General features: G+C 44.7%; 1 protein-coding gene across 1 annotated transcript; it reads right to left on the bottom strand.

Moving 5' to 3' along the window:
* Window positions 1-579: 579 nt before the first annotated feature.
* On the bottom strand, window positions 580-15,431 carry LOC140069240 (uncharacterized). The gene is made up of 5 exons (XM_072114700.1): window positions 15,309-15,431; window positions 12,286-12,471; window positions 2,513-2,616; window positions 1,624-1,770; window positions 580-1,541 (listed from the first exon to the last, which is right to left on the bottom strand). Exons 4-5 carry the CDS (start codon window positions 1,668-1,670, stop codon window positions 659-661), a joined length of 930 nt encoding a protein of 309 aa, XP_071970801.1. The 5' UTR covers window positions 1,671-1,770; window positions 2,513-2,616; window positions 12,286-12,471; window positions 15,309-15,431; the 3' UTR covers window positions 580-658.
* Window positions 15,432-18,819: the final 3,388 nt, after the last annotated feature.

Genomic DNA, 18,819 nt, shown 5'->3' with positions numbered 1-18,819 from the left:
GTCACAGTGCGGACACCTTGGGCTTGTGTTACATTTAAAACTGGCTCCAAGCAGAACATGTGTCAGTGGCTTTATTGGTCCAGTCATAATGAAATGCTGGTGCACAGGGGGCGGACCTTTGACAATACTTACAAGCCTTTCCATGCAAAAGCATGTGATCAATATGTCATTTGCAGAAGTATACCTCAAAATGCATTTTTACAAAGGGAAAGGACCGTCCCCTGTGCGCTAATGTTGCATTATGAAAGGACAGATACCGGAACGTGTGACCACGGCCTTACTTGCTGGGTTTAAGCATAATCCAATTTTATGCAATGAGGTTTAACCATTTTTGTTTTTTGAAAAATTTACTTTAAATTTTCAAAGAGATCCAATGGATCATATTGTGTTTGAAATCTTAAACACCTTTTTTTTTGTATTTTTCTAAATTTGGTTTTACAAATATAGCCTTTTGGATATTTAAAACAAAAAAAAAAAAAAGAGGTTAATGTTTCAGTGCATTATAAAATAAAAAAAAAAAAAAAAAAAAAGAGTTGTTTTTAGAATCATTGAACATTGTTAAACCACATAAGCCCAAAATAAAGAAAAATTAGATTTTATTACAACCATCAAAATAATGAAATGCAGATACAGTAAATGAAAAATATAAAAAAAAAAATTAAATGGCATCATACTGCCAAGCAACTGCCCCGTGCTCACTATTAAAATATTTGAGAAATTCATCTCTTGTGCGCCATCCAGATAAAGCACGGCAATTGCATTGGTCTATTGTATTTGCAAGGTTGACATCATTGCCAACGTCAAGCAGTGCCTGTGGAGACCTACCAATTCGACTGAAATTATGCAGAACACAGCATGCCTTCACAACTGTGTCTACATTTTCTACACTTAGGCATATAGCTGTTTTAAGTAAACGCCATTGCCCACTTAATATGCCAAAAGCGCACTCCACAGTCTTGCGGGCTCGAGATAAACGGGCATTATAAATCCGTTTCATATTTGTCAAACCCCGCTTACAGTATGGTCTCAATAAGTGAGTGCGGAGACCAAATGCCTCGTCGGCCACAAAGACATGGGGGAGAATTGTGGAGCTCCCAGTAAGTGCTTTGGCCGGAGGAATATTAATATGTTTTTGAAGAAGCTGTCTTGCCATTGCACTGGTTTCGAGTATTCTCGAATCATTTGTGCTGCCATACGAACCAGTTTCAATGGCAATAAAATTACTGTCACTGTCCGCAATGGCAAGTAAGACAATTGAAAAATATTTTTTATAATTGAAAAAAAGAGTCCCTGAATGAGGTGGCTGTATCACACGGATATGCTTCCCATCAATTGCTCCAAGACAATTTGGGAAATCCGTCTTTTCCTCAAAACCTTTCGAAATGGCTTGAAAATAGTTTGTGGTGGGAAAAGGCATGCAGCGAGGCTGCAAAGCAGCCCATATCACCGCGCAAGTATGTGGAATGATTTTGCACAATGTACTTTTCCCTATCCGAAACTGATGCTGCATGGAGTGATAGCTCTCCCCTGTGGCCAGGAACCTTTATTGAAAGAAAGAAACAAAGATATCACTTTGGTGTAATAATTTCTTTTTTACAGGTTAAAAAATTTAAAAAAACAAACCTTAACGTTACAAGTAGACGTTGTTCAGGAGATATTGCTTGCCTCATCACAGTAGATTGGAATGTTATTTGCTGCTTAATAAGGCCAAGCAAAAAGTCATATTGCTCTATACTTAAACGGCAATATTCCTGAAATTTATTAGGATACCTATGAGACAAAGAAGAGATAACTTTTTTAATAAATATTTAACTATAAAGCACTTAATAAAATGCACACATACATAAAACCAATACAATTCTTAAAATAAGCCAGCTTTTTTTTTGCTTTTTTGAAAAAAAAAAAAAAACGGGGGTCCAAAAAAAACAAAAAAAAAAACATGTAGGTTAAAATAAAAAATAAGGATACTTTCACAACAACAGCCGCAATTAAAAACATGGATCAACAATGTGTGCACGGGTACTCTTCTGTATTGCCCGTGTCCACTCCTCTGTATTTGGTGTTCTGTAACAGGCGGCATAGTTATCTGCCAGCTGTTGCATAATATGACTTATTAATCAGCGGCATCATAGTATGTTCCTGCCTGCATCTATGCAACAGAATACAGAAGTCCAAAAAAATAGGAGGAGCCGTGTGGAAGAAAGAAGATCAGCCACGTCAAACTCATGGAGCCACGCAGAGCATCGGGGCTGCCAAAGGGGTGAGTATATAATGTAACATCATTTAAAAAAGAATTGACCTGCCTGTATACTTCTGTTGCCTTGTTGGCTATATTCTGAAGTGGTGCTGTGACCAATGCATTTCCCACCCACACCTTAGACTGGAGTCAATATGGTTGTCCATTTTGTTGACAAATACGGAACATAGCTTAGACGCTGGTCCACAGATATACAGGTATTTACTAAACCAGGATAATGTAAGAAACATTTTAAATATATATATATATATATACCTGCGTAATTCAACAAACAATTGAAAAAACTGTCCGTGGCTATCCCGTCCTTGCAACAAAGGATGAACCCATAATCGTCTTCTCAAATGGCGCTGACTTTGTTCCTTTAAAAGAAGATTAAAAAATAACTTCCAAAGCAGTTCTAGAAAAAATAAACAAAATGTAAAAGTGAAAGAAAAATACCAATTTGCGAAGCCTGCGACGACGCGCTGCAAGTCCAAGAATAACAGCACCACATCCCATGATAATATCTCTGCTTGGCCCAGTATATTGCTCCATCATTAGACACCACCATCAAACACAAACACCACAAAAAAACGGACCTGCGTTTGCACTTATATATTGCTACACAGGTGTCCATGGCTTGCAATTGGGGGTTGGCAATGCAAACGCAAGAAAGACGCATGCGTCACAGTAACGCATGCGCTCTTGAAGCATGCGTCAAACGCACGCGCCAAACGTGCGCCTTGCAACGCATGCGTCAGGCGCATCGTGTGACCGCGGCCTTAGGGTTAATATTGATTCTTATGACAACCCAACATTTTTAAATTGTCACAGAGACCAAAAAAGTTCTGACTGGGATTACAATGATAAAGTATACAGTTCCGACTTGCATACAAACTCAACTTAAGAACAAACCTACAGACCCTATCTTGTATGTAACCCAGGGACGGCCTGTATATATTTCTGTGTGCAGTATATTTGCATTACATTCATTACAGGCACATATTTATCTGTGTGCTTATGCAGTACAAGTGTTTGCTCAATATAATGTGTGGACATCGCTGTGGGTTTTTGCTATATGGGGCCCTGACACAAAGTTTGTACCGTGGCACATTACAGTCTTATTACGCCACTGTCTGTCACCTTATTTCAGTGTTTGCGTCACTATTTTTTACTCCCCTCAATCGAAAGCAAATTCTATTACTCCATGCAAGCTAAGAACATGTACCGCATTTTTTCGGACTATAAGGCGCACCGGATTATAAGGCGCACCATAAATAAATGCCTGCTAAAACATCTAGTTTCATATAAGGCGCACCGGATTATAAGGCGCACCTGATTATGACCAGGATGAATGACCAGCAGGTGGCAGACCTGTGCACAGTACAAGGCAGCTGTTGTCTGTAAGTACAGTTCATATATAAGGCACCTTTGATTTAAAAAAAAAAAAAAAAAAAAAAAAAAAAACGGTAATAAATATTTTTTATGTATTGAATTTCTGAAAAAAAATCACATTTGCACCATTTTCTTACTCTGTTTTCCCGGCTTTTACTGTGCGCTCCAAATGTCCCCTTCCCTTTATCCTTTTGGTCAGTACAATCAAGAAAATACAAAATTTCTATATTTTTTTTCATTTATCCCAATTTTGGCGACTGTACGATCATTTGATTACTTTATTTTTGTGTGTGGATAAAATAGCGGCGATTTAGACATTAGGATTTTTTTCCATTTTTTCCACTGTATGGAGCAATCATTTCTATATTTTGATAGAATTGTAGGATTACCTACATGCATTTATTCATCTTTGAGTTCTAAGAAAATGAAGGTTCTTTCGCTCATTTCTCGCTCTCCACCTTCACAAATCCATAACTTTTTAATTTTTCCGTGTACAGAGCTGTGTGAGGGCTTATTTTGTGCGTAACAAATTTTACTTTCCCGTGATGTTATTTATTATTCCAGGCCGTGTACTGGGAAGCTGGAAAAAAATTCCAAATGTGGTAAAATTGGAAAAAACGTGTTTGTATCATGTCCTTGTGGGCTCAGTTTTTATGGCTGTCACTGTGCGCTTTATATAACACGTCTACTTTCTTTTTTGGTTTGGTACCATCGCAGGGATACCAAATTAATATATACAGGTTTTAATTTAATAACTTTTTCATAGCTATCATTTTTAGGACTGTGTGACATTTTGATCACTTTTTATTCCATTTTCTATGTGTTGTAAAATGGTGTAAAAGTCGCTATGGGGATAGCCGCCGGCATTAAGTAGTTTTAGATTTGGATAGATCAAGCATTACCTATTGTGTCTGTTATTATTACTGTTTATTACGTTTTATATCATTTCTAGGGAAAGGGGGGTGATTTGAACTTTTGTTTTTTCCTTTTTTAATTATTTTTGAAACATTTTAGAAATTTTATTTTTACTATTTTTTTTTTAGACACTCTAGGGTACATTAACCCTAGATTGTCTGATCGTTCCTACCATATACTGCAATACTACTGTATTGCCCATGCGCCACCGTTTTTTAAACGCCGTTGTCAGCTTTGCCAGCTGCATCGGAAGACGTGGGGGTGCGGTCACACGTCGCGTTTACTGCATGCGTTTAAAAACGCATTGCTACAGCTGAAGGGATATTTCCCTAATTAAACAGCTGTTAACGCTTGCGTTTACAAAACGCAAGTGTTAACGCATTGTTAACACATACGTTAACATTGCGGTTAACACATTCATTTTGTAAACGCAGGTGTTAACAGCTGTTTAATTAGGCAAATCTCCCTTCAGTTGTAGCAATGCGTTTTTAAACACATGCAGTAAATGCAACGTGTGACCGCACCCTAAGAGGCAATATGCAGCAAACCCCACCTGTGTATGAAGAGTGCTCACCCCGTCCTATGCACAATACCTCCAGACAACACAAGATATGATCCAGTTGCAGGGGCCCCTGTTACAATAATAATCTCTGAGAAGATCCCTCTCTATATACCAGTGCAATCTGTGTCACAGTGTAACAGTAGCAGATAACAGCTCTTAGGCCGCGGTCACACGATCCGCTAGGCGTCCGTTCATATAACGCGACGCTAGCGCACAGGGGGCGGTCCTCGGCCCGAACGCACATGCGTTAACAGGGAAACGCATGCGATCGGCTTATCAATCGCATGCGTTTCCCTGTTAACGCATGTGCGTTCGGGCCGAGGACCGCCCCCTGTGCGCTAGCGTCGCGTTATATGAACGGACGCCTAGCGGATCGTGTGACCGCGGCCTTAGTTACATAAAATCCACAAATAGACAACCACTAAGCCCATAGCCTAGTGCAGTGATGCGAACCTTTTGAGGTGCCAACCAAAAAATTAAAGCAGTATCTTATTGCTCCCTGTTCAACAACTTTCAATCATATTGGCCTCCTGAAGACAACAACACAGTAGATAGATGCAGAGGTCGCACTAACATTTTTCCAGAAGGGTAATAATACTCGTCTCACAATTTTTGAGGAGTATTTTTAACCGAGGAGAAGTACGAAATTTTCATTAATAAATATATAATGCATAGGCGTATTTATAGTGTTAAGAGACGTCTATTAATACAAGGAAAAAGTTACAGCTCCTGTTTTCTGTGCTTAAGGGCGCTGTCCCAAGTTGCATTCGCAAACGCAGACGCAGACCAAACCGCGCCCACCGGGGCGGTCCGATCGCATCGGTGTTTTTCTATGGAAACGCCTGCGCGGCTCGTTCCCGATCGCAGGCGTTTCCATAGAAACACCTATGTGATCGAACCGCCCCGGTGGGCGTGGTTTGGTCTGCGTCTGCGAACGCAACGTGGGACAGCGCCCTAAAAGGGTTTTCCCACAAATTCAAGTTAGGCCATATCCACGGGATAGGGCCCAATTTGAATTCTTGGGAAAATCCCTTTAGGGCGCATTCACACGATGCATTGAGTCACTTTTTTATGCGTTTTTGACGCATTCCAAAGGCCTCACATGTTGAAGTAACATTGGGTTTTAGCAAATGCAATGGAAACGCAATGTTACTTCAACATGTGATCAAGGTTCAAGCCTTTGGAATGTGTCAAAAACGCAACGCATCGTGTGAATGCGCCCTCAAAAAGCAAGTATGTATTAAACAAGTGCTGCACAACATTTTTGTGGTGTCTTCACACATGGCATTTTCAAACACATCAGAACAGCTGAGAAGAGATTTGCATAATTACATTGCTGTCAATATTGTGTTAACAAAACGCATGCATCAACGCAATTCTATTGCGTTTTGTAAACGAAATGTTAACAGCAATGCAATTAGGCAAATCTCTTCTCAGATCTGTTGTGATGTGTTTGAAAATGTATGTAATAACCTCACCCTTGGGTGATGTCACACATGGCGTTTTATGTCCGTTTTTAACCCCTTCACGCTCCGCGGCGGATATATCCGCCACGGAGCGCAGTGACTTAGCGCTCAGTGGCGGATATATCCGCCACGGCTCCTATGCCGGCTCGGCTCTGGATCAGAGCCGAACCGGCATCGGGAAACACGGGGTGCCGGCTGTAACTAATAGCCGGCACCCCAGTGTAACACCCGCGATCGGAGTTGTCTCCGATCGCGGGTGCTTAACCCGTTAGATGCCGCGGTCAGCGCGACCGCGGCATCTAACAAGTATCTGGGGGGTCTTTCCCCCACGATCGGCCCCCCCGAACCGTTTTCGGGGGGCGCCGATCGTTGCTATAGTAACTCTGGGGTCCGATCTGGACCCCAGAGTTACTAGCAAGAATTGCCAGTAAGATGGCGTCTGTGACGTCATCTTACTGGCAAAGTGCCAGCCTATGCAAGTGCATAGGCTGACACTGATAATACTCTGCAATACATGAGTATTGCAGAATATTATCATGAAGAAGCAATCAGAAGATTGCTTGTTCATATCCCATGGTATAAAAGTGAAAAAGTAAAAAAAAAAGTTATTCAATAAAAAAATAGTCATAAATCACTAAAAATGCCCCAAACCCCCAAAACATATAAAGAGACATATAACTCAAAAAAAAAAGTCTAAATCAGTGATTTTCAACCTTTTTTGAGCCGTGGCACACTTTTTATACTTAGAAAATCCTGGGGCACACCACCAACCAAAATAGCACAAAATGACACTAAAACAGTCATATTATACATATAGTTAATAATATAGATTCTAAATTTATTTTACTCACTCCTGGGCCTGGGCCTGTTTCAATGAACACAAAAGGGATATCCTGGCAGGAATGGTGGAAAGACACACACAAAGCTCTTCCTCAACAGTTCTCAGTTTCTCCCTGTTTTTAGTATATGGTGCTGATTATTATGTGGCTCATATACTGCAAAATAAAGGCGTACAATGAGAAGTACTATGGTCATGAGGCCAGACTACAAGTGCCAGCTCATATACTCAGCATATGAGCTGGTACTTGTAGTACTCCAGCCTCATGACTATAGTATTTCTCATATTACATTTCTCTGGGAAACAAAACACAGGTGGCACCATAGTTTGGGGAACTTTCCCCGCGGCACACCTGACCATGTGTCGCGGCACACTAGTGTGCCACGGCACACTGGTTGAAAATCACTGGTCTAAATCATAACACAAACCCCACATATATAGTATCACCGCGTCCGTAACAACCCGTAGAATAAAAGTAAATCATTATTGAACCCCCACGATAAACGCCGTAAAAAAAAACTGTTATAAACCCTCCAAAAATTATGATTTTTACCTTTTCAATCCCACAAAAAATGATATAAAATGCGACCAAAAAACCATATGTACTCAGACATGATACTGGTGCAAAGTACAACATGTCCCGCAAAAAACAAGCCATCAACCAGCTCCGTAGCCAAAAACGTAACAAAGTTATGCCACTTGGAAGATGGCAATACAAAAATTATAGATTTTTCCCCACATTAGGGTTTTGTTTGACAAATTTAGTAAAACGTAAGAAAATATATTCATGTCTGGTATCCCCGTAATCGTATCAACCCATAGAATAAAGATAACAGGATTATTAGTCTATACGGTGAACACCAAAAAAAAAAAAGTCAAAAATCCAGTACAGAATTGATGCTTTTCTACTCCTGCCCTCAAAAAGGTTCCTAAGGCCCGTTCCCCACTTGCGAGTGTGATGCGATGAACTCGCATCACACTCGCAACGCAAGCTGCCGGGAACGCACGGCCTGAACGCTGCACCGCGGGAGTGAACTCAGCATGTCAGTTCACTCCCGCGGTGCAGCGTTCGGGCCGTGCGTTCCCGACAGCTTGCGTTGCGAGTGTGATGCGAGTTCATCGCATCACACTCGCAAGTGGGGAAGGGGCCTAAATTTTCAACAATAGGTGATACCAACCCCAAAATGGTAACAATGGAAAAAGCATCTCATCCCGCAAAAAAAATGCCGTCACATGGCCCCAATAACGAAAAAGCGAAAATTTTATAGCCTTCAAAAGGGGCCAATGAGGAAACTAAAATCCTGGCAGCTGCAGCGCCCTCCTTCCCTTCTGCGCCTCGCTGTGCCCCCATAACACAAGTAATGGCCACATGTGGGGGGTCTTTGTACTCAGGAGAAATTGCAGAACAAATTGTATGGTGGGTTTTCTCTTTTTATATTTTGGAAATGTGTAAACAATTGACCATTCTAAATTTCACCTCCATTTTGATTCAATTACTATGAAGATCTCAAGGGGTTAACAATCTTCGTAAAAGCTGTTTCTGATAGCTTGAGGGGTGCAGATTTGAAAATGGGTAGATTATATAGGGGGGTTTTGATGCTAAATATGTAAAATTTCATTCAAAACTGTATTTATCCCCAAAATAGTCAATTCTGAAAATCCGGAAAAGCGATATTCTATTTGTAAGCCGTGTGACGTCAAAATAAATTATCCAGATATTTCAGAAATTATGAAAATGTAAAGTAGACAAATGGGAAATGTTATTCAGCAACTTATTTAGCTGGTAAATCTATCTGCCTGAAAACGCAATGATTTAGAATTTCGAAAATGGCAAATTTTTCAAAAAATTTATCATATTTTCTTTTTTTTGTAAATAAACGCAAAACTTATCTGCCAAAATTTACCACTAAAATGAAGCACAACATGTGGGGAAAAAACTATCTCAGAATCGTTTTGATAAGTAACAGTGTTCAAAAGTTATAACCATATAAAGCGAAGCAAGTCAGAATCCAAAAAATCGGGCTGAGCCTTAAGCTGTAAAATGGCTGCGTCCTTAAGGGGTTAAACCTCCGTTTTCAGTCCGTTTACCATGCATTTGGCTGCTTACAACCTGTTTTTCTATTAAGATAATTGGGAAAAACTGACTAAAAACGGACCAAAAATGCCATGTGTGGCATCGCTCTTAGGCTACATTCACACCATATGGGGGACGCATGTACAACCGCAAGTTTGCGGCTTTTAGGTCCCTAGTAGAAGGCAATGGCCGCACGGAGCAATACCGCTCCGTACACGGGAAAAGGACATTACCCAATGCCGGTCACCCCTTCCTCCTCTCCATGTCACTAAACACGTCTGCACGGCTACGGCCTGGCGGGCATACGTTTGTGTGAATGCAGCCTTATTGTCTACAGAGCGGACTATGGCTGATGGCGGCCCCCAGCCCAGTCTTGGGCTGATGCTGCTGAATTTTTATTTCATTTATTTTCTGGAGTTTGGGAACATAACTTTTTTTTTTTTTTTGCAGGGGCACATTTAGAAATGGAATATATAATATACTCAAATATAGATGACAGATAACAATGATCTAATGGTAAGAGCCCATTGGATCACTGTCATCAGTGATTTATATACAGAGACCTGCAGAGAGGATGCACAGCACCTTCCCTGCAGCCTCTCACTGTATACAGGGGCTGCTGTGACAGGGGGCCGATTATTATCAGTCCCCTGTCACAGTACACGATTGGGCTGTCACATAGACAGCACGATCCTGTTACTGGCTGTGTGCACGATCGTACACCGATCAGGAGCACAGCCCCGGTAATAGATATCCCTCCCCCACCCCCCGCTCGGCTCCTCCATCTCTCACCACTCGCTCGGCTCCGCCCCCTCACCCCCCTCGGCTCCACCATCTCTCACCCATCTCTCAGCGCCCCGTGGGAGAGGCTCGGACAGTGAGCAGGAAGTCCCTCCCTGTCCTGCCTCCAGACACTCAGCGCTGCGATCCTGCAGAGAATATTTTGCATGATCGCAGCCGGCGCTGTCACCGCTTGGAAGCGGCAGCTAACATTCAGACAAGAAAATCACCAAGCGTACTTATACGCTTGGTGATCTTTTGGGGGAGTAAATCAGCCTTTAAACGCATCTATGACGCTTGCAGAGGCGTTATCGCGACCTCTGGATAGATGGAAAATTTTCATCATTTTAGCTTCTTTCCAGTTTCCCTCTGGGGCCAGCAGGAGGTCCTCCAAAAATAATCCGACCCTGTCTAATTCTCCCTCTTCCTACAGTCCCAAGTATCAAAGTAAGTATCAAAATATGACTGAAAGCAGCATCTTTTAAGTTGCTTGGATCTGCAGGAAGATTCTTTGAGTCTTGTCTAGTGTTCTGGGGTGATGGTGCAGGTGCCCATAAAAAGGGCTCCGAGTGCCGCCTCTGGCACCCGTGCCATAGGTTCGCCACCACTGGCCTAGTGGGTAGAGGCTCTGTGTCTCTATGGCAGATGGAGCTGTGAGGTTGTGGGTTTAAATCCCAGGCTGGGCAAAAATGTATTTATTATTATTATTGAGACGATGACTATTATTATGATACTATAGTAAAAAGTTGGGGCATGGCCAGGGCGAGATTGGGGGTGTGGCTTAGGAGGATCACTACGCGTGCTGCCATTTTATTCTTCTTTCCCTTCCAAAAATATTGGGAGCTATGGTCATAGGTCATACGAGAATGAACCAGCACAAAGAGCTGACTCATTTATGTGAACAACATTGTGAGCTAATGGCTCACTAAACCCCTCCCCTAAACAGCTCACCACGTATGGGGTTTGGTATGGGGTTACGGATTGGCCTGTTCAAGAGCCAAAATAGCTGGCTCTTCTTAGTGGGCGGAGCCTAATGAGCCAGCTCACTAAGAAGAGACGTAATTCCCATCACTACTGCAGATTGTATTTACAAAACAACCCCTGTTTATATCTCTGGGGTTTCTGAGGCAATACAGCAGGGGCAACAGGCTAATCACACTATTTCTTAGCAGCATTAGCAAATCCCTATATATGTCCACAGTGTAGACAGAGACCATATAACATGTGACAGGACATACATATATACAGCAGATAAGAGAGGGGGATATTACCTGGAGGCTGCACAGTGTATACAGAGACCATATAACATGTGACAGGACATATATATATATATATATATACACAGCAGATAAGAGAGAGATATTACCTGGAGGCCGCACAGTGTATACAGAAACCATATAACATGTGACAGGACATATATATATATATATACAGCAGATAAGAGAGGGGGATATTACCTGGGGGCCGCACAGTGTATACAGAGACCATATAACATGTGACAGGACATATATATATATATATATATATATATACAGCAGATAAGAGAGGGGGATATTACCTGGAGGCTGCACAGTGTATACAGAGACCATATAACATGTGACAGGACATATATATATATATATACAGCAGATAAGAGAGGGGGATATTACCTGGGGGCCGCACAGTGTATACAGAGACCATATAACATGTGACAGGACATATATATATATATATATATATATATACAGCAGATAAGAGAGGGGGATATTACCTGGAGGCCGCACAGTGTATACAGAGACCATATAACATGTGACAGGACATATATATATATATATACAGCAGATAAGAGAGGGGGATATTACCTGGAGGCTGCACAGTGTATACAGAGACCATATAACATGTGACAGGACATATATATATATACAGCAGATAAGAGAGGGGGATATTACCTGGAGGCTGCACAGTGTATACAGAGACCATATAACATGTGACAGGACATATATATATATATATACAGCAGATAAGAGAGGGGGATATTACCTGGAGGCCGCACAGTGTGGACAGAGACGAGATCTGCAGGGAAATGGCCGCCAGTGAAGTAATGGAGGAACGATCCGGATAGAAGTTACTTTCGCTTTCAGTTGTGCTGATGATTGAGGTAAATACTTCTGTCTTAACCCTTTCCCCGCTGAGGTCTGGGACAGGCTGCTCCTCTGCTGTTCAGGGCTATTCTCACATTAATGACACGTATAAAGAAAAGCAACATGACAACATAAAGAATGGCAGTGGCCCCATAGTCATAGACTATCAGAGAGCGGACGCCGGACACATCATCGCTTTTAAGGCACCAACGCCGTGATGTCATTAATACTTATAGTCCACATAGAGAACATGGCACACACCAAAATGGTTTTCTTTAATTTTTTTATTTTTAGCGTTTTCAATGTATAATTCACACAGTGGAGCCTTCACCGTAGAAATTGAACAAAAGTTATATAATTCTATACAGATCAGAGGTAATATACGACGTTTCGGTCATCACGACCTTTGTCAAGCATGATCTGGCAATGTCTGCAGTAGTAGGTAGGAGAGTGGTGAGGCTGCAGCACCAGTTTGGTGTGTGCCATGTTCTCTATGTGGATTATGGATGGACTGAGAATCCTACATTGAGCACCACCCACACATGGTGTGCGGTCACTATTGTTTCTACGTGATTAATACTTATAGTGTCATTTCCATTCAGAATCACAAAAATCGCCATAAGTGGCTGAAAATGTGACATCACAGGAGCGAGTGTTATGTGTTACCTGTATGTGACATCACAGGAGCGCGTGTTGTGTTACCTGTATGTGACATCACAGGAGGGCGTGTTATCTGTTACCTGTATGTGACATCACAGGAGCGCGTGTTATGTGTTACCTGTGTGTGACATCACAGGAGGGCGTGTTATGTGTTACCTGTGTGTGACATCACAGGAGAGCGTGTTATCTGTTACCTGTGTGTGACATCACAGGAGCGCGTGTTATCTGTTACCTGTATGTGACATCACAGGAGCGCGTGTTATCTGTTACCTGTATGTGACATCACAGGAGAGCGTGTTATGTGTTACCTGTATGTGACATCACAGGAGCGCATGTTATGTGTTACCTGTGTGTGACATCACAGGAGCTCGTGTTATCTGTTACCTGTATGTAACATCACAGGAGCGCGTGTTATCTGTTACCTGTGTGTGACATCACAGGAGCGCGTGTTATCTGTTACCTGTGTGTGACATCACAGGAGCGCGTGTTATGTGTTACCTGTATGTGACATCACAGGAGAGCGTGTTATCTGTTACCTGTGTGTGACATCACAGGAGCGCGTGTTATCTGTTACCTATATGTGACATCACAGGAGCGCGTGTTATGTGTTACCCGTGTGTGACATCACAGGAGCGTGTGTTATGTGTAATACTGTCCCCTGTGTGGGGCACTGTGCTCTCCTGCAGCTCTATCTCCCTTCAGACTAATGCTGTCCCCTGTGTGTCCTGTGTGGGGCGCTGTGCTCTCCTGCAGCTCCATCTCCCTTCAGACTAATGCTGTCCCCTGTATGTCCTGTGCGGGGCGCTGTTCTCTCCTGCAGCTCCATCTCCCTCCAGACTAATGCTGTCCCCTGTGTGTCCTGTGTGGGGCGCTGTGCTCTCCTGCAGCTCCATCTCCCTCCAGACTAATGCTGTCCCCTGTGTGTCCTGTGTGGGGCGCTGTGCTCACCTGCAGCTTCATCTCCCTCCAGACTAATGCTGTCCCCTGTGTGGGGCGCTGTGCTCACCTGCAGCTTCATCTCCCTCCAGACTAATGCTGTCCCCTGTGTGTCCTGTGTGGGGCGCTGTGCTCACCTGCAGCTCTATCTCCCTCCAGTCTAATGCTGTCCCCTGTGTGTCCTGTGTGGGGCGCTGTGCTCACCTGCAGCTTCATCTCCCTCCAGACTAATGCTGTCCCCCTGTGTGTCCTGTGTGGGGCGCTGTGCTCACCTGCAGCTTCATCTCCCTCCAGACTAATGCTGTCCCCCTGTGTGTCCTGTGTGGGGCGCTGTGCTCACCTGCAGCTCTATCTCCCTCCAGACTAATGCTGTCCCCTGTGTGTCCTGTGTGGGGCGCTGTGCTCACCTGCAGCTTCATCTCCCTCCAGACTAATGCTGTCCCCTGTGTGTCCTGTGTGGGGCGCTGTGCTCACCTGCAGCTTCATCTCCCTCCTGACTAATGCTGTCCCCTGTGTGTCCTGTGTGGGGCGCTGTGCTCTCCTGCAGCTTCATCTCCCTCCAGTCTAATGCTGTCCCTGTGTGTCCTGTGTGGGGCGCTGTGCTCACCTGCAGCTTCATCTCCCTCCAGACTAATGCTGTCCCCTGTGTGTCCTGTGTGGGGCGCTGTGCTCACCTGCAGCTTCATCTCCCTCCAGACTAATGCTGTCCCCTGTGTGGGGCTCTGTGCTCACCTGCAGCTCCATCTCCCTCCAGACTAATGCTGTCCCCTGTGTGTGCTGTGTGGGGCGCTGTGCTCACCTGCAGCTCCATCTCCCTCCAGACTAATGCTGTCCCCTGTGTGTCCTGTGTGGGGCGCTGTGCTCACCTGCAGCTCCATCTCCCTCCAGACTAATGCTGTCCCCCGTGTGTCCTGTGTGGGGCGCTGTGCTCACCTGCAGCTCCATCTCCCTCCAGTCTAATGCGGTCCCCTGTGTGTCCTGTGTGGGGCGCTGTCCTCACCTGCAGCTTTATCTCCCTCCAGTCTAATGCTGTCCCCTGTGTGGGGCGCTGTGCTCACCTGCAGCTTCATCTCCCTCCAGACTAATGCTGTCCCCTGTGTGTCCTGTGTGGGGCGCTGTGCTCACCTGCAGCTCCATCTCCCTCCAGACTAATGCTGTTCCCTGTGTGTCCTGTGCGGGGCGCTGTGCTCACCTGCAGCTTCATCTCCCTCCTGACTAATGCTGTCCCCTGTGTGTCCTGTGCGGGGCGCTGTGCTCATCTGCAGCTTCATCTCCCTCCTGACTAATGCTGTCCCCTGTGTGTCCTGTGTGGGGCGCTGTGCTCACCTGCAGCTCTATGTCCCTCCTCAGCAGTGCAGCCAGAGATATATTTTCCTGTCAGAGCCATGGAGAGCCCCGCGGGGAGGTGAGGGGAGAGGGAGGGATCAGTCTCCTCTTCCGCGGGTGTCAGGCGGCTCCTGGAGTCTCTCACACTCTGAGGTGATGGAGATGCGGAGAGAAAATGGCCGCGGAGTGCAGAGCAGCCAATGAGGTGAGAGGGCGGGAAGACGAGGGGGCGGGGTTATGGAGTGTGAGGAGAGCAGTGACCTGAGGGAGAAGATGATGTGAGGAGAAGGTGATGGCGGGAATCACATAATGGCGGCTCTTATATGTGTGAGGAGAAGGTGATGGCGGGAATCACATAATGGCGGCTCTTATATGTGTGAGGAGAAGCCCCAGCGGTTCCTGTGTTATATACATGTAGCAGGGGAGGGATACAACCCTTTCAGGACCCAGGAGTATAGACATTATTAGTGATTACTGTGTGTGAGGAGATTATGTGCTTATATATAAGTGAGGTAATATCTCTCCTGTGACAGGACAGGACTTCCATTATTATCTGACACCCAGTACAAGTCATTAGTTGTCAGGTAAGTGGCTGTGACTCCAGGGCACATATGTTCTGGTACATATCAGCACCAGGTAACTAATGAGTAATACAGCACTCACTACTCTGTTACTCCTCCTGGCAGGGGGTAATACAGCGCTCACTACTCTGTTACTCCTCCTGTCAGGGGGTAATACAGCGCTCACTACTCTGTTACTCCTCCTTGGCGGGGGTAATACAGAACATACTACTCTGTTACTCCTCCTGGCCGGGGGTAATACAGCACTCACTACTCTGTTACTCCTCCTTGGCAGGGGTAATACAGAACATACTACTCTGTTACTCCTCCTGGCAGGGGGTAATACAGCACTCACTATTCTGTTACTCCTCCTGGCAGGGGGTAATACAGCACTCACTACTCTTACTCCTCCTGGCCGGGGGTAATACAGCACGCACTACTCTGTTACTCCTCCTTGGCGAGGGTAATACAGAACATGCTACTCTGTTACTCCTCCTGGCTGGGGGTAATACAGCACTCACTGCTCTGTTACTCCTCCTGGCCGGGGGTAGTACAGCGCTCACTATTCTGTTACTCCTCGTGGCCGGGGGTAATATAGCACTCACTATTCTGTTACTCCTCCTGGCAGGGGGTAATATAGCTCTCACTACTATGATGCTCCTCCTGGCAAGGGGGTAATACAGCACTTACTACTCTGTTACTCCTCCTTCGCCGGGGGTAATACAGAAGATACTACTCTGTTACTCCTCCTGGCAGGGGGTAATACTGCTCTCACTACTCTGTTACTCCTCCTGGCAGGGGGTTGTACAGCACTCACTACTCTGTTACTCCTCCTGGCCCGGGGTAATACAGTACTCTCTACTCTGTTACTCCTCCTGGCTGGGGGTAATACGGCGCTCACTACTCTGTTACTCCTCCTTGGCGGGGGTAATACAGCACACACTACTCTGTTACTCCTCCTGGCCGGGGGTAGTACAGCGCTCACTACACTGTTACTCCTCCTGGCCGGGGGTAATACAGAACATACTACTCTGTTACTCCTCCTGGCTGGGGGTAATACAGCACTCACTACTCTGTTACTTCTCCTGGCCGGGGGTAATACAGCACTCACTACTCTGTTACTTCTCCTGGCCGGGGGTAATACAGCACTCACTACTCTGTTACTTCTCCTGGCCGGGGGTAATACAGCACTCACTACTCTGTTACTCCTCCTGGCAGGGGGTAATACCGCACTCACTACTCTGTTACTCCTCCTTCACCGGGGGTAATACAGAACATACTACTCTGATACTCCTCCTGGCCGGTGGTAATACAGCTCTCACTACTCTGTTACACCTCCTGGCTGGGGGTGATACAGCACTCACTATTCTGTTACTCCTCCTCGCCGGGGGTAATACAGCATTCACTACTCTGTTACTTCTCCTGGCCGGGGGTAATACAGCACTCACTACTCTGTTACTTCTCCTGGACGGGGGTAATACAGCACTCACTACTCTGTTACTCCTCCTGGCCGGGGGTAATACAGCACTCACTACTCTGTTACTCCTCCTGGCCGGGGGTAATGCAGCACTCACTACTCTTACGCCTCCTGGCCGGGGGTGATACAGCACTCACTACTCTTATATTCCTCCTGGCCAAGGGTAATACAGCACTCACTACTCTTATATTCCTCCTGGCCGGGGGTAATACAGCACTCACTACTCTTATATTCCTCCTGGCCGGGGGTAATACAGCACTCACTACTCTTATATTCCTCCTGGCAGGGGGTAATGCAGCACAGAACAGTGTAGGGCAGTGATGGCGAAGCTTTTAGCGGTCGAGTGCCAAACTGCAACCCAAAATCCCCCTTATTTATTGCGATGTGCCTCCCAAAAATTAAAGCAGTGACTTATTGCTCCCTGTTCAACAACTTTCGATCATATTGGCCTCCTGAGGACAGCAACACAGAAGAAAGATGATAACTTTTCATCATTGTAGCTTCTTTCCAGTGTCCCTCTGTACACAGAGAATCGTGGGGCCAGCAGGAGGTCCTCCAAAGATAATTCGGCCCTGTCTACTCATTCTCCCTCTTACGAAGTTTCAATATGGCTGACACCAGCATCTTTTAAGTTGCTTGGAACTGCAGGAAGATTCTTTGAGTCCTGTCTGGTGTGCTGGGGCGATGGCCCGGGTGCCGACAGAAAGGGCTCTGAGTGCCGCCTCTGGCACACGTGCAATAGGTTCGGTACCAGTGGTGTAGGGTGTAATTTTTTTTATGTGTAACTTTTTGACCTTTTATTACAATTTGTGTGAAGGCAAGTGGAAATTAGGACATTTGCAGTTTCTTCATCATCACAGTGTGGACCATATGGGAAAATTATTTTTATTTTCTGATATATCGGGCATCAAAAGGTAGTATAAAAAAATCAGCATAGAGTATTTAAAGGAAACCTTCCACTTCCAATGGTGGTTATAAGCTGCAAATGCCGTACACCAGCTCAGGGTGAGCCGGTGCCGGAGCTTATTTTTGTTCTGTTTTTAAAGAGATGTAAAGCGTTTCAACGCTTAGTAATCTTTATATACAAGTAGCTTCACCGCACCTTGGTCCGCGCTCGGCGGACCATGCACGCGATCACTTCGTGCGCCTGAACAGGAAGCGGGTGAGCATGGTGCGCTGAGCGCGGACCACGGTGCGGTGAACCTACTTGTATATAAAGATTACTAAAAGCGTTTAACACCTTAAGGACGCAGCCTAAAATGACCTTCAGGATGCAAGCCTATTTTTCAGACCTGACATGTATCATTTTGTTTGATAATAACTTCAGAACACATTAACTTATCTATGTTATTTTGAGATTGTTTTTTCTTGACACACTGTGCTTTATGTCAGTGGTAAATGTTAGTTGATATGAATCATGTTTTTTTATTAAAAAAGGGGAAATGTAGCAAAAAATCAAAAAATCTGAAATTTT

Source organism: Engystomops pustulosus, chromosome 7 (assembly GCF_040894005.1).
Source record: "Engystomops pustulosus chromosome 7, aEngPut4.maternal, whole genome shotgun sequence".
Taxonomy (NCBI): Eukaryota; Metazoa; Chordata; class Amphibia; order Anura; family Leptodactylidae; genus Engystomops; species Engystomops pustulosus.
Note: the sequence above shows the minus strand (reverse complement) of the source record. Positions and strands in the feature narration are given on the sequence as shown.

What these genes read in the sequence shown, in the direction of transcription:
- LOC140069240 (XM_072114700.1), bottom strand. Translation starts at nt 1,670, where the DNA reads ATGAGGCAAGCAATATCTCCTGAACAACGTCTACTTGTAACGTTAAG. An exon ending in CGTCTACTTGTAACGTTAAG is followed by an intron (nt 1,542 to 1,623) that starts GTTTGTTTTTTT and finishes CTTTCAATAAAG; the next exon opens with GTTCCTGGCCACAGGGGAGA.